Genomic DNA, 20,853 nt, shown 5'->3' with positions numbered 1-20,853 from the left:
TGAAGGTGGCCAGTCAAGCCAAGGAGTCTTACCTGATCAGGATGGCTCCGGCTCAAGGACTGAGCAGAGCACATGTCCTGGGCCTCCATCCACTCCTCACTCAGGACTCCTGGGGCACTTTTCCTATTGCTCTGGCCCTCTGTGGTTTTATTTGCACATCTTTTCCCCCAAATTTTGCCTGTGGCTAGTTCTAATATCCTTGTCTGTATTTGAAAAATCAGTATTTTTGCATAATAATCCAGAAGTCTGATTTTGCTTAAAAGAAAATCCTGGTGTCATTCTAGGGGTTAGGAGAAGATGCTCCTTTTATAGAGGCTGTGTTCTCTCCAGTTTGCCACACTCCTCACCACTCCCTATTGTCTTACACCCAGCCCACTTCCCTGGCTTTTCTCGCCCTCCTGGCACCTGCACGAATTGCAGCCCATGAGACCTTTATAGTGAGAGATCTAAGCCCTGGCCTCAGTGGGCTGCAGGCAGCTTACACAGAAGCAAGAAGACAGAAGGATGATGACTCTCTCTCCCTAATCAGAATGCTCTATGCCATCAAGGTGCCCAGTGGAGGCAATAATGATCTTAAAAGATAAAGTCTGGTGGGAGAGAGAGATGTGTATACCCAATATCTCATCCTTTCCCACTTAGTACTCAGAGTGACAGCAGAACTCTCCCATGGCCCCCAAGACAAGAGCTCTGAGAGATGTTTGGAATCCACTACAAACACAAGCACGGTATTTCTTACTTTCTTTTTTATTTTATTTTATTTTATTTATTTACTTGACAGACATGGATCACAAGTAGGCAGAGAGGCAGGCAGAGAGAGAGAGGAAGGGAAGCAGGCGGCTCCCTACCAAGCAGAGAGCCCGATGCGGGGCTCCATCCCAGGACTCTGGGATCATGACCTGAGCTGAAGGCAGAGGCTTTAACCCACTGAACCACCCAGGCGCCCCAAGCACAGTATTTCTTGCATGCCTCCTGTTTTCACTTAAAAATTAGTCTAAAAGTTTTGCATCCTACTTCTTAATATTAAAAAGTTTCATAAAATTAAAACCCCAGTCATGGGAACCCTGTTCATCTTTAAACTTTCTGTGTTCTACTGACATGTGGAGGTGAGCCCTGGAGTAGATGTGCCCCACTTTGGGGGGTGGACATAGAGAATGATAAGGAAAGTAGTAGGCACTGTGAATATTGGGTGTGCCAGACACTCCTGCCCCAGGACCCTTGCACTGGCTGTTCCCTCTGCCTGGAAGAGTCTTATCCCCAGATACTTCCACGGCTCTCTCTCACCTCCTACCAGTTTTCACACAGCGTCCTCTCGGTGAGGCTCACCAGAAGCACCCCACTTCCACAGCAACTGTCCCTTCTCTCTCTACGTCTCTCCACCCAACTGTTTTCTCCGTGACACTCATCACTTCCTATCACATTATGAAATATTCTTGTGTTTAGCGTCTAGTGCGTACTTCCTCCACTGGGACCCAGGTTCCACCACAGCAGGCACTTTTGTCTGACTTAGTCACGGTCGGATCCCTGGCTCCAAAGTAGAGGGACTGCCACCTGTGGGTGCTCCATAAATATCTGGGCAAGGAAGGAATGAAGGGACGAAGGAGCGGGTGGCGTGTTTTCTCCTGGGGGCCTCGCCAGCAGATTCCGTAGCAGTGTTGTGCGTTGGTTTTGTTGGGGGGAAAACAAACAGACGAACGAACTACAACATAAACAACATTAGTGTTTTTGAAGCCAAAGGACTGAAGGAACGATGGACAAGGCAAAGCGCGATTTGTTCTCCACTGACTGAACACTGTGGGAAGCTCCACCCACCCGCAGTCCCGGCCCTTCGGCCACCGGCACGCGCTGCTCCGGCCTTCTGGCCTCACCCCTGGGCCCCGGCCTGGCCCCTGGGCATACGTCCCTTGGCTACTCTTCCCCTGCTTCTTCCAGAGCTTTCCCTCTCCAAGGCTCGTGCCAGAATATGCACCGAATCCCCTTGGGGTTTGTTGCCTGCAGGCACAGGGTTCAGTGGCCCAGCACTGCTGTTGTAGGAAGTGTGCAGTTCCCTGTCCTCCTGGGCAGAGACCAGATGCCCCTGCAGGGGTGGGGGCGCTGCAGGACACGCCTGCAGCCTGTTGCTTGGCGGCCCTGCGCACATTCCAGAGCAGGTCAGAATTTTTTTCCTCCAACAACTCAGGTGTGCAATAAATGTCACAGTACTTTATTTGTCTAAAATCAAATTAAATCTGACTTTAAGCCCCTGATCCCCCCAGGCTGGAGGAAAATTCAATCTTGGTCTTATTGAAGCTCTCCTCCCCCGGCGTGAGCAGATTCCGGAAAGGCCTTAGGAGATTAAGGAGCACGTCCTTGAGAAGGCTTCTGTGGACCTAGGTCTGGGTCGGGCCCTGCTGGGCTGAGGAGGCAGAGGATGTGGCACGTTCCCAGGAAAGTTGGGGGCGGCGGGGGGACAGAACCAGACCATGCAAACATCACGAGTTTCCCAAAGGTCGGGGCTACCTGTGAGGCTGGAGGAGGGGCCCACGCCATCGTTCTAGGACTCTCCGTTCGTTCTCGAATTCTGGCGTGGACACAGACGCAGGGCCAGCGGTTCCGCCCATGAATCTGTCCGTCAGGCCGTCCAGCAAACCTGCACCGGGTTCCCACTCCATGCCAGGCCCCGCACACCACGCCAGACCCAGGGGCTGCCCGGGTGAGCGGGGAGACAGGCAACAAGGAAACGGGGCAGTAACTACGTTCCGGGGAAAAGCCGGCTGCTGTCCCAGAGGCAGCAGGACAAGGTCCTGCAGTAGGAAAGCGTTTGGGTTTGCCCGTATTTTTCTTGGACTGGGAACCTTTGTTGGGTGCTCAAACTGAACCTTGAACCTTGGCCCCTGCCCTACACATGCTGCCCAGGGAGGCCCCCGTCCCACAGCGGACCCCGGGACGGAGACTCTCGGCGGTGCGGTGCTTGTCCCCGCTTACTCGAGCTTCCCTTCCTCATTCCTTCCAGCTTGTTCCTCCTCCTCCGTTCCCCACCCCCGCCGCCCCTGCAGGGACAGACAGACACACCGCTGGGCCCCAAGGGGGCCCAACCCATCATAACGCCGGAGGGACCAGGCGACGGGACCACAAGACAGACACCCAGCTTACAAAGTGTCTCCCGGCCCAGGCAGGCGCCCGTGAAATGTTTGACAGCCCAGGAGATGGATCGGCAACACGGCTCAGGCCACACTTCCAGGGCAGAATTGAAGCCATCCTTCCTGGGGACGGCCTCATAGATCAACCCGAGCACACTATCCGCCCCGCCACCCGGCGCCTGGCCGGCCCCCCCTCCTCCCGGGGCTCTGCTGGGCTCTGGCCTGGGCCGCCCTTAGCTGGCGGGAGATCCGCACCCAGAGCAGGGGACCCAGAGCAAGACCTTGGGGGGACAAGGTGCCCCTGGACAAATCCCAGTGGGAGAGGCGACTCAGCAAGGGTTCCTACACAAGCTTCTCTGATGTCTTGAGATACAATTCGGTTTCGTCTTTGTAACATTTCTGGACATTTACTGGGCGCTTTTCCCCCATGCGGAGACTGTGCGAAATACCCCCCGTGTGATGTTCCCTTGGGCTGCACGCCGCCCTGCAGGATACGCCTCCGTAGCGGGTTCAGAGAGGAGCTGTCCACCTCCCTGACTGCAGACAGGGGCCAGAGAAGTTAAGCAATGAGCCCAAGGTCACACAGCAAACCAGTGGTGTGGCTGTGTCCTTGCATAGAAGTGGCTTAGTTTCTAGATTCCTGGGCTGCTTTTGCGTTTGTCCTGGGACGAGGGTCCCCACAGCTGCAGTGCTGGGACCTGAGTGTCCCTGTGATTCGGGCCGTACTCTGCCCTGCGGAGCTGGTGAGAGTCAGGAACGAGCAGCGGTTCCCCACATCCCCTCCTGGCCAGGTGGGGAAGACCCACAGTCAGGGCGACTGAGGTGCACAGGCCCTGGAGGCAGACAGGCCACGGGGGGCTCAGGTGGGACACTGGTTTTTTTGTGTGTGTGTTTTTTATAAATGCGGGGTCAGATCATATGTACCTCTTTCTGCCTGCTGACACGCAGCCAAGCTTCGTGGAAATCCGTCCGGGTCGCCCCACGTGCTTTTCACTCTGTGATGGCCATTGACAGGCCATGCGCGGACGTACCGCAGTGCGTCGGCCGCTCCTCCCTCCCCACCACGCCAGTGACCGGGTGATGTTTGTAGGAAAGGTGCCGAGACCCAGGAGGGAAAGGAAGGAGAAACGGAGCCGGTGGGAGACCCCCGCAGAGGTGGGGCAGGGCGGGGAGAGGGCTCCCCATCAACAGAAGGGGGGTGTCTTCCTATGCTGGGCCAGGGTGGCTCGGAGGAGCTGTGTCTCCTCGGCTGTGCCCAGTCCCTTGGGTCCCTCCCACGGCCCTGGTGGGCTTCACAAAATGGGACGATCTGCTCCTTCTGCTTGACAGCCCGTAGGATGAAGACACAAATGCCTTACGGTGACATATACGACCCAGCTTCTCCTGCTTCAGGCTGCTGTAGCCTTCATTCCCTGCGTTCCAGCCACTCTGGCTTCCTTTGTGGCACTGCCAATGTGCCGTGGTTCCTCCTGCCCCAGGGCCTTTGCATGTGCTGTCCTGACCCCCAGAATGGTATGGCCCTCTCTCCCGTCTCCCCCTGCCTGTCTCCCCTTCCTCCCTCCTCCCACTCCTGCCCCTTCCTCCCGCCTTTCCCCTTCTCCTTCCTCTGCCTCCTGCTCTTCCCGCGGTCAGGGCAGGGGAGGAAGGATGATGAATGGCTCCTTAGGTAGGAACCATGACCACGGCCAGGCCCAGGGAAGCTCAGAGCTGCAGCCTTCGGGTCAGACAGGGCTGGACTCAAACCCCAGCTTTGCCACTGGCTGACGGGCCGACTCGGGACAAAGGCTCCCACATTTCTGACACCTCTGAGGATGTTTATCTGAGAGAAAACAAAAAGAGCTTTCTTTAACTGAAAAAAAAAAAGAAAAAGAAAAAGAAAAAGAAAAAGCAGCACGGGAAGGGTCTGAGCCTCAAAATGCCAATGTCATTATCATGGCATGGAAAGTAAAGTGAGTTTCTTAGAAGTAAATTAGGCCAGTACTTCTAAGAAGGTCCACACCACAGCCCTGCCCACGGGCCCTGCCCACCTCCTGAGCCCACCTCCTGAGCCCACCTCACTCCTGGTTCCCCTCACTGCCTCCTTCCAGCCCCCTTTCCAGCACTGCTTTGTATCTGCGGATCCCCCAACCTGGCATGCTGTCCCTGCAGGATTTTCTGTCCGGCTTATACTCCTCATTCCTAAGTCAGCTTAAATGTCACCTTCTCAGAGAAGCCCTCCCTGACTACCCTATCAGACACACCCACGTGTTCCCACGAAGGGGCTTTATCACGCTGGCTTATGTCCCCCATGATCTGTGCTACCATCTGAAACTCTCCCGCTCACATATTTAGGCGGGTGCTTGGTGATTGTCTGTCTTTCCCCATTTGGCAGATAAAGCTGGGGCCTCCCCTATCTTGTTGTCCAGTATTTCATCCACAGCACCTAGAACTGTGCCTGACCCCATAGTAGGTGCTCACCAAGTATTTCCTGGAAGAACGCTTGAAAAGGGATTAAGAATAGAGAATGGGGGGCATGGAGTAAGCCCTCAGCCTCAGGCCAGGTCGGCTAGAGGATGCTCCAGTCCTTCCTTACTGGCCTGCCGTGGGGTCTGGGATTCAGCTGTTACGTGCTGAACACAGCCACAGGCTAACATATAAAACGATGGGCATGGCTGTGTTCCAACAAAGCTTTATTTACAGAAAAGGGGCAGCCGCTGAATTAGGCTCACAGGTCCTGGTTTTTCAACTCCTGGTCTAGGAAGGTCCCCGCCAGGGTACTTGTTGGACAAAATGCAGGTTATGGTCCAGGAACCAGCACTCACAAGGCAGTTGAGACTTGGTCAAGGTACCTGACAAGGGCTGCATCAGCAGGACCCCAGACACTAATTGCAACAGAGGCACGGGCCATAAACTTTATTGCTCAGCAAGACTTTGGCCCCCAACTTCACTACCTGCTGATTTTCCAAAGAGCAGTGGAGGTGGGCTCAGCGCTGTGATCACTGATGCGTCAGGAAAGGGAGCCTGCACGTTTAATTAAATGTTATTCAAGAAATAAAATTCAGGCCCTCAGCTGACAACGCAGAATATTAAAGCATCAATTTCCTGAAGGAAACCTGCCTTAATGAGATTCTCCAAATAAATGGAAAGGGGGGGAAGAAATGTATTAATCCCAGCTGGTAATGTCAGCCCCGTCAACCCAGAGCGATGTCTTGACGAACAAAAGCTGATGATATTGGTTTAGTAGGAAAAGAAAGTGTGTGAGTTTCTGTTGAGTCCTCTGGGTTCCAGAGACACCCAGACCCCTGGGAAGAAGACCCTTCCATCTCATGAGCCCCTCGGATGGAGAGAAGCCATAACGTGCTGGACTGTCGGGGCCAAAGGTGATAATAATTGATTGGAGTCAAGCCGGGAGGTCTAGAGTGGAGGGTCACAGGGCTCTGCCCTTGGTCCTGTCCCAGGCAGCCTTGTCGTTAGGGACTTGGAAGGGGGTAAGGGGCATACTGACCTCATTTGTCCAGACGCTGATGTCAGAACTCCATTAATCTATGTAATGTACCTGAAACACTTTGAACAAAATAGATGCCTGTCGCGTTTCCCCATCCAACCCTTCAACCCCTTCTGAGTCCCCAAACCAGTGTGAATAAGATCGATTTTCTCCACTGAACACGATGGTCATGGCCTTCCCCTTCCTTTTCCTCCCTGTTCCGTTATTAACTTAACATATTTCCTTGAATTTGACTCATTCATTATCTCAGGTAGAGAGATTTTAAAGGACACTTTAGATGACTACTGGGAATGAAAAACTGGCATGGCCCCCAGCAAAATGTAGCCATAAAGACAAACTGAATAACTTAACACTGTCGTGGCTCAGTATCTTTTGCCAGATGAAAACCGTAAGCCCCCAGATTCGCCCCCAGATTCGCCCCCAGCGTCCTGGAACCATAAATGGTGTCGGCCGTCTGGTGACATCGTGCCTCTGTGCTGCGACCTCTGCCTGAAGTCAGCCCAGATCTCTTTCTGTTGCTTATCCTCGCGGACCCCTACCTGGCAGATACACCGTCCCTCGGTTCCGCTCTGCCCAGTCCTGGCGTCGCGGGGTTCTTGTCTCGGAGCCGAAGAACAAATCTTACAGACAAGAGAGGAAGCGAAGTTTACTAAGGGAAGGTGGGAGCAGTGAGGGCGAAGCGGGAGCTGTCGAGAGTGAGAAGGGTCCGGGGCGGGCTGCCAGTGAGGGCTTTTGGGGTCGGTCCCCCGTAGAAAACTGACCGAGGGGACTTGGGAAACGTCTGGTCTGTAACAGTAAGACAGACCAGGTTGACGGTGTAAATACTGTGAAAATATCTCGCCTGTATTAAGAGCAAACAAGGCGGCTTGGTTGGCTCCTTCCCTCTGGCTAGCACCTTGTCTAGAACATCTCTCTACATCCGGGGTTTCTGTGAGCCTGGTCCAGCGGCCCCGCTCTGTGGGAGCCGAGTCTCACAGGCCGGTCGTCTCTCCCTACCTAGCCTCGCCCGTCCCTCCCTTACTCACGGGGACCTACCCTTCCGCTTCCACAGAGAAGCTTCAGCCTGGGACGTGAAATAAAACAAGGCTCCCCGTTCCCAGCATAACCAGTTCACAGGGGGGCTGGGGAGCTGGGGCAGGACCGAGCCCTTCCTGACCCGCTCCATTCCGTCTCCCCAGACGGGGCGCGTGGCACACAGGAGGCATCCCGGCCCCAGGGGTGGATGCTGTTGGACTCAATACAGCGGCGCGCGGGGTCCGGGAAGGAAGTCTCTGTGCGAATCTTCCTTCTCATTCTGCACTTTGGGACTGGAAGCGTCTCCCGGGATGACGGCAGAGGGTGTCAGTCTTGATTACGGGGTGGGATGCATCTGCTTGGGGGAAGTTGGATGGAATGTCCGGCCGTCACTATTAGTCTTCATTGAATACTAAACAGAAGTATGAAGAATCAGAGTAGACAACCAGATTGTGAAAAATCTCCCAGATTTATTTTTGCAGTGCTGTTAAATCCATTTCTGATTAAAATAATTCATCACTTATCTATAGCAAGCAATACGGAATGGTTATCCATATGTGAATCTGTCTTAGGAATATGCACCAACTTAAAGTGATTTTTTAATAAAAATACATTATTTTTAGCCAGCAATTTGGTTCCGAGGGCTGGCTGCTTACAAAGGGAAGAGAACTATTCTCTGAGTCAGTGAATGTTTCCCAAAAAAATAAATTAAGGGGAAAACAGGAGAGGCAGCTGGCTCCCAGTGGGATACAAATTCACGGTGCTTATTACCTTCGCCTCAAATTTCACTGCTCTTAATTTTTGGTTGGGGGCAGGGTGGGCTGTGGCCGGTGTTCGGTTTTTCAGATGGTTCACACAGCACCTGACGACTCTGGCCGGGTTTGTGGTTTCCTTGAAACGGTCATGACTTGGAGGAAAATTTGAAAAATGGCCTAGCACATGCCCAGACTTCAAGGGTCCTTGGAGTGGCATTCAAGGCCCCAGCGCAGCCCAGTCTCAACCCAATATTCCCCACTGCCCAGGTCTCCCAACCGCTGCTTCAGCCGCGGAAAATCTCCTCTTTCTCCGGAACAGCCGGCACAGCGTGTTCTCTCGGAAATACTAGGGGGAGACCAGGAACCATTCTTATGTGCCCGCACTTGCATGGAGCGGGTCGGGAAAGGTGCTCAGGAGACAAAAGGAGTGGTTCCGTGGGGAGGGAGGGGGGTGGGAAGCCCCCGGGGGAGGAAGGGGCAGGGTAGGACGGAGGAGGAGAAAAGGCAGGAAGGAATCCTCATTATTCCGGAAGACATTTCTAGTCCTTTGCGCTGGCTAGCGCCAGCTCCTGGAGGACTTGCTGGACCTCACGGCCATGGGCCACCGTCCCACCACCCCTGATGCATGACGCAAGAAGGGTCCCTCCGTGCTCCAGTCACCTTGGCCAGAAGGCAAACTCCCCACGGGGCGGGACTGTAGATGCCATCTTCTCCGCCGTAGCAGGGGCTCTAGCATGGTGCCCGACACATAGTAGATGCTCAGTAAATCGCTGTCGAATGAATGAATGAGGAACCATTGAGAGGCTGCATAACCTAATAGGCAGGAGCACAGGCGCTGGTGACGGCAGGTCTGACAGGGGCTGTGTGACTTTGGAAATGTGAACGAACCTCTCTGAGATCCACTGTCTCTCCTCGGGTTCTGCCAAATGCTCAGTACGGTCACTTGTGAGTCATGAGCCCGCTGCGTTAGCTAGGGTGTTGTGGTTGTCTTGGGGGCGGCAGTTGCCACACTGTAAGTCACCTGCCACATTCCTGCCCCTACCGCCAGCCCGGATGCTCTGTCCCTGCCCCTAGCACCTTTCTGCAATGCCGGCTCTAGAGTAGAACCAGCAAGGAATGGTCCTCGGAAGGTTTGCTGACTGACTTAAAGAGGGAGCCGATGAGGCAGGAGGCTCCTGCCAGAGGGGAAGGCGGAGGTGAGGCCGATGGGCAGGCGGGACCTGGTCTTGCTGGTAACTGGGACCCAGGCCATGCAAAGCACCCCAGCGCTGACGACACCAGCAGGCAGACCTCGGCCTCCCGCAGTCCCTCCTGCCGGGGACGCAGAGGGAGTTGAGAGCTGGAGCCAGAACTTGGCCATTCCTCCAGTAACGGCCCTGCTCAGCCAGCCCTCCCTACTCACCCCCCTCCTGCGGGGGGGCGCCTGGCACCTTAGCCCTCTACCCACCGGCCTCCATGCCCAGGCGGCCCTCTCCAGGGGTGACTTTCCCGTGGGTGTCCCCCTGCCCCCTGCACCCCACACCGTCCAGTGCCCCTCGCTTCTGTCTTTCACACGAAGCACACGTAGCTCCTGCTTGCTGAACCGCACCTGGCACTTTGCAGGGTGTTGTCATGCACGTTCCCCCCGAGGAAGTTCGGTGACTCTGTCGCTATGGCACAGCTATTCAGAGGCCGGGACATCAGCGAAGATCTGATTCCTCCTGGGATAAGGGCTCCTACCGGCACCCTTAGGCCGCCCTCCCCGTGGGACCCGGGGCACGGGCTCGCTGATGCTTCCAGGCCCATCCCCCCTCACAGCTCTTCGGTTGCCTGTTCCAGCTGGGGACGCGGCATCCCGAAGGATGTCCCGTGACCTCTTCGAATACCTCCCGAGATGGAGAGCTCACTCTCACCGCCTCCTCCTGGCTAGCTTCCTTTTACCACACTGGGAGGCAGGCTCGTGCTTCTCGCTTTCCCAGGTCGGGTGCAGGGGCCCTGCGACCCTCACGCTGACTCCTACTCCAGGGCTCAGCCTGGCATCCACCTTCAGAGGGAGACCCCCTCCCTTCATGGCTTGGCATAGCATGAGACACATAGTCGATGCTCTAACACAGCTCTCTGGATTTTTCCAGGAGCAACCAGACCCCAAAGGAGGGACCCTGCCCTTGACCCAGGCTGTAACAGATGTACCTGAATTTTCATTCAAGTTCACCTGTACTGGTGCCTTCACAGCTTGCTGTGGGTGGCTGGGAGGGCAGGCAGCTCTCCAAATGAAGTATTAATCACCCTGGTGGGCGAAGCCCGTTCCTGTGGATGCCACTCAGTCTGTCTTTCATTGAATATTCACTGTAAATATACTCTGCTGGGCATAGAAATCCTACACATAGAGCAGACGGTCCCTAACCTCAGAGATTCCTGCGGAATCAACCCTGGTCACAGAGGGAAACAGACCACAGAAAGGAGAGCCGATCCCACGGTCATCCGTCAGCACGGCACCCTCCTGCCTGAGTGCCGCACACTGTGCACAGGACAAAGGGCGTCTGTCTGCGGGTCAGCTCCTCCCTGGCAGGAGAGGTGCTTGTGGGAGCCCAGTGCTGATGGGGCAAAGGAATGACTGAATGCAGGAACATCCTGGAGGTTGATCCAACGATGCTGTTGGAACCTGGAGGGCAGACGCCAGCATCTGGGAAGAGGGAGCGTGAAACAATGAGTTTAACCTCGTGGATTGCGTGCTCGTGAGTGTGGGTACGGGGGAGCCCGCAAGTGAGCAGAAGGGACTGCCCAGAAAAGGCAGAGAGACTTGGCAAGGAAAGAAGTGTTTGCAAAGCTACAAGTGTTTTCGGGGCTGCAGAAAGTGCTTGGTCTCGTGCAAACACGCTTCCCTTGGGATTTTGAGCACAGCGGCCAGTCTGCAACAGGACCCCCAGCAGCCATGGCTGGTGTAGGGGAAGAAGGAGGGGCTGTGTCCGCACCTGTCAGGAGCCAACTCCCCTCCAGGTCCCTCCGCTTCTGTCCAGCCTGTGCTCCCAGACCTGCAGGTGTGACCTTGAGCGTCTGCCTCCCAGGGGATGGAGACTGTCAGTGCGGACAGAAGCAGACAGGCTTGTGCTAAAATTCCTGGCACTCTCCATTGACTGGGCAGGTGACGCGCCCTTTCCTGGGTCTGACAGGTCTCTGGGCTGCTCATCGACCAGCGTGCCTAACCCCCATCCTGGGAGCAGCCAGGGTGCCGTGACAGCCAGCTGACGTTAATTATCTGTGGGTTACAGGCACGGGAGAGCGCAGAGGGCTGTCAGCAAGCAGAGCAGTGTCACTGTGGCTCCTGGCCTCTGCAGCCAGGACCACGAGCAGGGACATGGCTTTGCAAGTTCAAATTGGGTGGGGGTGGGGGGGGTGTGAGGCTAGCAGCGCTCCCAGCAGACTCTGGGGTTGTGCAAACCTTTGGATTATTTCATGAGCAGGTCAGGCTCACGGTGCCCCAACACCCAGTCAGCTCCGTCCCCACGGCCTGACCGTTCTGTCTCCTGAACAGGCCTCGCATCTGGTTCTCTGCACTCCCCCGCCGCCTGCTGGCTCTCGGTGCCACGTCTCCCTCCCGCTTCCAACCCCGGTCCTCCCTGCACACGGCGGCTAGAGCGGCCTTTCAGAGTCTACATCCCTGCGAACCCAGTTTAGGGTCCCGCCGGACCCTCCAGCTCCTTCTCCACCTCCGCTCTCTGCTCTTGCCACACGGCCTTTGCACATGCCGTTCCCTCTGCCCGGAATGCCGTCCCTCCATCCCCCACTTTCTTAGATCTCCCATCATGCCTCCCCCCCACCACAAAGCTTCCCTCAAGCCCCAAATCAGGCAAGTTCATCCTCTCGCAAAGGAGGCACAGAGGTCAAAGGCATAGAAGCTGGCGTCAAGCAGCCTGGTTTTGAATCCCAGTCCCTCCTCTGGCTGTGTGACTCCGGGCAAGGTACTTAAGCTCTCCGAGCCTCAGTGTACCCCTCTACAAACAATCCCACGAGCCCTGTTTTATGGACCAGAGGGGTTAACAGAGGTACAAGGCCCTTGGAGCAGAGCCTGGCCTGTGGGCGCCAGCATTAGCTGCTGCTGCTTTACATTCCCTGATTCTCTGTAACCAGAGCCTTAATGGGAAGATAATTTGATTAATTCTGTCTTCTTCAACTGGCTCTAGGCCAGGGGTTCTTACCTTCTGCACTATTGACATTTGGGGATGGATAGCTTTGTTGTGGGGCTGTCCCGTGCATTATAGATTGCTGGGCAGTGTCCCCGGCCCCTGTTCCCTAGATAGCAAGTTGTATCCTCTTAATTGTGACAACCAAAAAATGTCTTCAGACTTTTCCCAGTGTTCCCAGGGAGACAAGGCAGCGGGGGAGTCCCTGGCTCTTCTGAGAGAGCAGCGGGCATAGGTGGTCTCCAGTGCGATCTCTTCCCAGCGCCCAGCACAGCGCTGGCCCGAGACAGGTCCTCATTAGGACATGTGAAATGGATCCATGAAGGAGTGATGAATGAAGGCGCAGCACGAGACAGCGGTAGCATAAAGATGTCAGGGGACAGGAAGTCAGGAGATCTGCGGTCAAGTGCGGCTTCCGCTCGTCCCAGGGGGCGTCACTCAGGGCCGACTGCTCACTCCCATCTTCCCACCTGTGAAACGCGGGTGGTGGCGGTGGTTGCGATCTCTCTCCCATCACGGGGGTGTTACAAGGCTCAGACAAGCAATGAATGGTAAAACGCTTTACAAACTGTGGAGCACCGTACGGACGAGCAGGTTTGTAAGGGTCCCTCGGAAACCCACCGACGGGCCTCCTCTCACCGCGCTGGCCCTGTCGGGCATCCTCTAGGCTCTGGCGGGCATGGGTGGGCATGGGTGTACAACAGGCGTGTCACATAGGAAGAGGACAGAGCCCTTTGTCTTCCCTTTAGTGTTGCTGTCAGTCCGTCTTACGGGGGAGATCGTCATGGTACAGTGTATGTCACGGTGCTGATGGCGTCCGACCAATAGGATCCCGCACCTGCTGTGAGGGCGGTGTCCCTGTCACTGGTTCGTAACGGACGATGTCTTGGGTAGATTGCGGTACCAAGTACATACCAAGGCCAGCAAGCCCAGAGCGCTTAATTACATTGTGTTTCTAACAAGGAGAGGCACCGTGTGGTCGCAGGAAGGCTCTGGGCTTGAGTCTTACCAACCCAGGTGCAGAGCCAGGCTGCAACAGCCCCGGGCTGTGTGAGCTGGGGCGTATCATCTGCCCTCTCTGGGCCCCATTAACTTACCTGCTGAATGGGAGCAGAGGAGGCGTCACAGCATCCTAAGATGTTGGAAAAGGACATCTGTTTGGAGAAGGGGCAGGATGGTGTGGGACAGCAGACACTCTTCTCCGTGATTTCCAAGCATCTGTCAAATATGCAAATAGTATTGATTTGCAGGAAACGACCCCTCTTAGGCAGCCTGGAGAGTCAACGGCTTGCCTGCCTTAGGGTAGCATGGCACAGGGGGCAGGACATGGAGCCCAAACCACGAACGGGGAATTTGGCTCAAGCACCTTGCCCACCCCTCCCCCCGAATCATATCCCAAAATGTGAACTGGAGATGCTAAGCACTTCTGCCTCGGAGAGCTGTTGTCATGGTCAGAGAAAAGAACCGAGACATGTGTAATGATTGCTTAACTCCATGCCTAGTACGTGGAAGGTTCGAGAAGAACTGAGACAATGTAAAACTACTGCTTAACTCAATGCTTGGTACATGGAAAGTTCTCGGTCAGTGGAAGAAGCCCCATGTGTCAAGTCCCTTCCATCCTATGACAGAACTTACCTTTCCTGTCCTCCTGAGAGGTCCTCAGCCTCTTCCCCATAGGATAAAATAGAAGCTGACAGACATGTGAACTAAACATGGAGGTCCTCTTAAAGGGTTAAGCTTCCCATGGTTTGACTTGACCATGTCCTTCAGTATCGACATGATTCAATTCCAGCCCTTGGTTGTAGCTTCAAATGAAACCAAAACACTACCTGGGGGTCCCAGAGGCCAGCGCTGACCACTTGGCCCCCAGGGCCTGGTCATCTCACTGAAAACCAGATCCCCGAGAGCCCTGCACCCCAAGGGCCTCCCTCCCTGGGCCTGCCACTTTCCACTTACAAAAGTTGCTGCTCAAGTCGGAAGAATTTCTAAAATGCTTTAGGGCATTCGAGCTCTAACAAACTATGACCAGGTCTTCGTTGGGTTCTTTCTCTGTGCCCGGCCATTTACAGGAGCACCACAATGTAACAGCTTAGTGGATTCGAATCTGATCAGGAATAGTGAAGAAATAAATGCTCAAAGGAAGGCATCCCCCAAGGGCAGAGACCCTGAGATAGCCGACTCCAGGCAGGCCTCCAGTATGCAAACTACCCACCTGAGGCGGTGGTTCCTAGGTAGACTCCGGACGTTTCTGTGCCGGGACTGGAAATGCAGTGTAGATGAGTAGAAAGAGCCTGGTTCCTGCAGACAGACCTGAATTCGAATGGTGACTGCCTATCACGAATTGTGCAATCATTATGTCCTTCTTGTTTGCCATTACCTCCCCTGTCCGTACAGGGACTGACTTCCCATAACAGAGGAGAGTCATAGTGGGGACCTTTCTCCGACGGTGCTCTAAAGACCAGAACCGATGACACACACGAATGCGTCAGCTCCGTGCCTGGCCCAGGGCTGGGGCAAAAACCTTGGAATGAGAATTTATAGGACAAGGCATCCCTGTCTTTCAGATTCTAACACACAGGAATCAAGAGAACTTGTTAAAAATGGAGTGTTGGTAATGTTCTCTGCACAAAAAAGAAACGGTAACTGTGTGACGGGACAGATGTGTGCTGGCCATGTAGGGGTGTATCAGATCAACACGCCGTATTGTTATGTGTTATGTCAATTAGAGCTCCGTAAAGACGGCGGGGCTGAGGGTGTGGTTCTGAAAAGGTAACCCAAGAATCCTTTGGTATAGGAGCTGTTCAGGGTCTTGACTTGGGTGATAGATTCACAAACCTACACGCGTGATAAGATTGTACTGAACCACATCCGTACGACCTACACACACGGCTGGAGAACTCTGAGGAAGATCAGCAGCTTGTATCGATGTCAGTCCTCCTGCTCCGATTTTATTCCGCAGTTTGCCAAGTGTTACTGGGGTCAGGACGGGGGTGGGGAAGCTTACAAAGGATTTCTCTGTATTACTGCTTACGACGGGATGTGGATTTAGAAGTACTATTTTGAACCAGAAACAGATTGCTGGACCCCGCCCCCAGACTACCAGTAGAAACTGCATTTCTTTTCTTAACGTGTTGCTTTCTCCCCAGCTTTACTGAAATATATGTGACACAGAACACTGTGACTTCAAGATGTCTGACATGACGGTCTGAGGTTCATTTACGCTGCTGACATGATAAACACGGTGAGGGCAGTTTACCTCATCCGTGACCTCACACGGCTATTTCGTGTGCGTGGTGACAACAGTTAAGATCTAGTCCCTTGGTGACTTTCTAGAATACAGTATTCCCAGCTACAGTCCCCATGCTGCATCCGCTAGGCGCTGCACCTGACCCGTCTTATCACCGGAAGTGCGTACCCTTTGACCACCTCCTCCCGGTCCCTCACGCCCCAGTCTCTGGCAACCATCAGTCTTCTCTCTGTTTCTAGAACTCCAGCTTGTTTAGATTCTACCTGTGAGTGAGATCAGACACTATTTGTCTTTATCTGGCTGGCTGACTTCATTAGCATAATGACCTCAAAGACTGGCCATGTTGTCACAAAGGGCACACCCTTTGCTGCTTTTGAAAGCTGAATAATATCCACTGGGGATATGTACGTCTTTTTTTATCCATTCTCCCACTGACCTTGCATTTCTAACACACTCCCAGGTGATGCGGAGGCTGCTGCTGGTCAGAGGACCAGACTAACCTGCCTTTATCAAGGCGGTCCCAAAGAAGGCAGGAATTCTGCATCCACATGGTCATTCCAAGGCGAATAATCCTGGCTGGTAGGAAAATTAACTCCATAAATTCCTGCAAGGTCTGGCTTCTTTCCATCTGTGGTCCCAGCGTCTCCTCACCTTGTGGTGAGACCTAACATCCGGCTCCGCCTTCCGCCGCTGGGGGAAGAGGAGAACCTCCAGACCAGCAGCTTCAGGAAGCAGATGAGGAGGAAGTTGCCCTCACAGCCCCCATGCACACTCCACTGGGACACCACACCCTGCTGCAAGGGAGGCTGGGAAATTGAGTCAGTAGGCGGGGGGTCTTGTTTCTGGGAAGAAGGGGAGAAAAACCAAGGCTGATGGGAGCAGACCGTGGTGTGCCACGGTTGCCTCGACCTAGAAAGAACCAGAACAGGCAGGGTGCATCAGAGATGTGCCTCCATCTTGGAGCGTCCCGGAAAAGTAAGAGAACACAGGGTAGAGATGAGGGCTGGGCTCAGAGGCCTCCAAACGGTCGGCTCAGCCTCACTTCCATGACTGTGAGTCTCACGGACTTCCCTTTGTGCATGGCAGAGGTGACTCAAAAAGCAAACAGCCGAGGAGGTGGCCTGGGGGGCCGTTCCTCATGCTGTTCCGCTCTGCCTCGGTTCTAGGCAAGCTCTAGTCCTGCCAGCACCCAGTCCTTCTGCCCTCCAGGTCCAGAGGCCTGGAGGGAAAGCAGGGTCACTCAACAGCTTCAGTCAAGACTCCTGGCATCTGGGCTTGGAGCAAAACCACCACGGACGCCCCTCCTGGGCCGCCCTCCAGCCCAGTTGCCGGACGGACAGTCAGACCTCTGCTCAGCGTCCACCGACCCCACCTCCTCCGTGCAGCGGCCTCCACTGTGTGGGTCCTCCCCATGCCACCGGGGTGCCGCGTGGTGCTGAAGCATGTCATGCCACAGAGTCGCTGTCATTAAACTGCGTCAAGATGGCGTCAGGTGTTGTCTGATGACCCGCCACCACCCAGCACCTGGGCCCCCAGGCTGTGTACAGCCGCAGGGAGTCCAGGGCAGCTCACGGGCAGTGCGCCCGCTGGATCTTCCCCTTGGGGATTTTGGCTCGGGCTGCCCAGTTCTCTTACAGAGGATCTGATAGGCAATTTCTTGGTTAAAGTAAGAGCGGTGCGCGTGGCAGCTTCATCTCCCTCTTGAATGAAGGTCCGGGAAGATACCCCACGGGACCCGCTGAGCCTGCTGGGAAGAGTGGAAAAACCAGGTGAGGTGATGATTAAGGCCCTGTGCCCGGTTCCGGTGCGGGGCTCTCTCCACTCGGGCATGCTCCAGCCCCAGCGGGGCGGCTGTGACGCAAGTCCATTCTGACGCCATCTGACTCTGCAGAGAACGTCCGATTCCACAGGGGAAGGGGCCCGACCCCCAAGACTGCAACCCCTTCAGATGCCAGTAGCAAGTCCCCCTTGTCACCTGTGCCTGACCAGCCACAGATGGGAGGTTCCAACCACCCCCTCCTTGGGTTTAGTGTATTTGCTGAAGTGCTCACAGAACTCGGAGAAACGTTCTTACTCTATCCCCAGGGTATTATAAGAGCCTACAGCGAGGTAACACCCGGAGGGTAGCAGTGCACAGGCCAACGGATGCGGGAAGGGGCGCAGAGGCTCCCATGCCCTCACCACGTGGGCCCTTAGAACCTCCTGTGTTTACCTGCCGGGAAGCTCGGAACCGTCCTTTGGAGGTTCTGTGGGGCTTTATCACAGAGGCGGCTCGATCGGCTCACTGGCTGTCCGGGATTGAGTCTCCCTCTAGCTCCTCTCCGCCCTCCTCAAACCTCAGGGAGTGGGACTAACATCTCCAAGCCGCCCCATCCCTGGGTGCTTTCCAAAAGCCACTTCGTTAACATAACAAAGCCTTTCTCTCATCACAGGAAAATTCCAAGAGTTTTAAGAGCTAGCACCAGGAACAGGACGAAGCCCAAACATGTATGTCTTACCACAAAATCAGAATATCACGGCGATGCTGATGTGAGGCCAACGAACTGTGCACCCGACTCCACACTGTGTGCGGCCCATGCCTCCCACACCATCTTATCACGGGCCACTCAGAAATCCAACACAAGCCAAGCCCAAGCTGGGAGGTGGCCATGCCTGGATTAATCCAGAACGTTCCCTCTTCACCAGCATGTCCAGTGTCACCAACTGGTGTCCAGTGCTAAAACCCAGCCCGCAGATGTATTCTGTCTGACCTGCAGAGTGCTTTCAATTCCTCCAGTTGGTAACCAAGATTTAAATATAGCATTTGGGGTTATTGTTTTTGTTAAGCCTAAAGGTATCCTAGCTTCTGGCTTCTAGAAGATTCAGAACACCTGACATCCCCAAGGCCATAAATCCCACATGATAACAGGTGTCCAGGACTGTCCACTTTCAAACCGGGCTGGGGTCGCCATTTTGCTAAAGTCCGCATCCGGGTTATTTCTCTTATTCGGTCACAGGCTGGTCCCATGAGCATCTGTGTTTTCAACCTTCCTATTTCTACAAGGGGCAGTGTGGCCTCGTGGCTGGCCGCCAGGCTGTTAGATACTGCTGAGTGACCCGCCTCCGGCCCTAGGGTTCCAGGAGACTAGTTTGGGGACCTCACTGGCCTTCCGGATCCCTGAGGAGCCTGCTGGGGGGGTCTGGTGCGGACTGGCCCAAGGGGAGCCCAAGTGACCAGACCAGATGCCACTATGTACTTCTCTTAAAAAGCATGACATTGAACTTAGATCACAGATGAAATTGGTTTGGGAGGGGCAGGTCCTGTGTTCCCCGCGCTGTGCCTGCTGGGTAGAAACCTTCCTCCCTGTGCTGACCTCCACGCCGGCTCAGCGAATTCCCCCCGAAACTGTGAAATTGCATCAAAAGATCTGATCAAAGCCCCCATTGGCCGCCAAGCTGCAATGACTTCTGTGATTTTTCTTAACCGGATTTTAATTTTTATGTTTATTATTTGGGGACTGATGGAGCAGAGGAAACGGCTCAGCCCCTGGATCCCACTTTCGCTCTCTCCTGTGAAGCACTTTAAGGACTTGGGAAAACTCAATTGCAGAAGAAAGGCATTTGGCTCTCAGTGTTTCATGTTTTGTTCCCGCTCCCCGGGCTTGGAGACAGCTCGGGAACTTAATTAAAATCAATGGAGAAAAAGAATTGAATAAATCACAACATGAATATCTCTGCAAGTCTGTATCACAGTGCAGCGGCGTAGAGGTGGAAACAGACGTTCTGTTCTCTCTCTCCCCCTCTGGAAAGGGGGAAAATTAAAATTATCTCATAGCGCACTTGGTATCTCCCTTTTCTTCTCTCCCTCCTCTAAAAGCAGAAATCTGAAGGGAAGACCATCACAAGATGAAGGCTGAGGATCTGCCCCTTATCCACAAGAGAGGTCATTAGCACACAGAAAAGACCTCCGTCCATTATTGAACACGAAGCACGTGGCATCTGGCTTCCTCAAGCAACCCTACAAAGTCATGGCGCTTAAGCCCCATTTTGCAAATGAGGTGAGGCAGTTCTCCCCAGTTTAGCTGGACTTCAGGGGGTTCCTGATGTTCCTCATTTACCTTGGACTTGGCAAGATCTCCAAACCAATGACTGGGCACTTGTAGACAGATTATTTTCAGGGGGTCTGAAGATACCTAGAAAGGGACAGGAGAGATCTCTACAGGACACCGCCCCCTTCACGTGACCCTGCCTCCAGGCACAATTACACTTAACCATCTCTGTTCCCAAGAGAACTGAGTGTGCTCCTTAGGGTGCCAGAGGAAGAAATGCCCTTCCAGGGAATTTCCGGAAACACAGTGAAGCCTCTGACATCCCTCATTCTCCACAGTAGAGTGGTTCTTGCCCAGATCTAATCTGTATGCACTGGTTTGCAGGCTGGATCCCGGCCTTGGGGTACAGAGAAAAGGAAGTGATGGGCCCTCTCCTGGCCTCACCCAGCCCCACCCCCACTCCAAAGTTCTGCCCTCTTGCCAGATACAACGGCCAACCCAGGGCCTGGAGCAAAGATTGTGCCTGTGGAATGTTAATTCTTTGCTTCTGCTCCTTCCTTCCAAGGTGCCTGAGCCTGGGGGTTGCAGAGGTCATGGCCACCCCCATCCGTCTCTTGGAGCTGCTCCCAGTCTAGAAACGAGGCCCCCGGTCCCAGGCATAGCAGCGATGCAGAGAGGGAAGTGTGATTACAGAGCTAAAACCACAGAGGATCCCCAAGGAAGGACCCACTCTGCGTTGTATGACCCAGTCCCCCTCATGTCCCTGTGCCTAGGACTTCCCTGGCGCCCTCACAGTCTCATCTCACGCTGTCCCTCCCTCCCTGCCCTCGGGATCCTCACGCCGACTCCTCCTTATTCCTGACGCACTCCTGCCTCCCCGCCTCACCGGGCCGATCCTATCTGTCCCCCGTCCCTCTGCTGCAATTCCGCTCGCCCAGTAAGGCCCGCCGGAACTCCCACCCAAAAGCTAGTGCACGCCTCCGGCTGCGCGCCCCAGCCCCATGGCACCCGACGGGCTTCCTTTCTGAAACACGCGCTCACCGACCGAG

The 20,853-nt window shown here is 54.7% G+C and overlaps 1 protein-coding gene across 6 annotated transcripts in view; it reads right to left on the bottom strand.

The window, feature by feature from the left end:
* Positions 1-7,776: 7,776 nt before the first annotated feature.
* The window catches only part of LOC116581393, a 99,639-nt gene continuing 86,562 nt past the window's right edge, over positions 7,777-20,853 (bottom strand). For 3 of the 6 annotated variants that reach the window (XR_004282045.1, XR_004282047.1, XR_004282046.1), the window contains 2 exons: positions 13,627-13,747; positions 13,075-13,370 (listed from right to left, as the gene is read on the bottom strand). Coding sequence is in view for 1 of the 6 variants with exons in the window: in XM_032328559.1 (XP_032184450.1) it covers positions 12,687-13,199; positions 13,627-13,747; positions 16,277-16,404 (762 nt within the window). In the remaining 5 variants the exon portion in view is untranslated. Of the gene's footprint in view, positions 8,027-9,029; positions 9,140-12,558; positions 13,371-13,626; positions 13,748-16,276; positions 16,613-20,853 lie in introns of those variants that run through there. The other 3 variants (XR_004282049.1, XM_032328559.1, XR_004282048.1) reach the window with 3 other exon arrangements.

The sequence above is a fragment of the Mustela erminea genome, chromosome 20, assembly GCF_009829155.1.
Source record: "Mustela erminea isolate mMusErm1 chromosome 20, mMusErm1.Pri, whole genome shotgun sequence".
NCBI lineage: Eukaryota > Metazoa > Chordata > Mammalia > Carnivora > Mustelidae > Mustela > Mustela erminea.
This window is presented reverse-complemented; position numbering and strand designations above follow the sequence as displayed.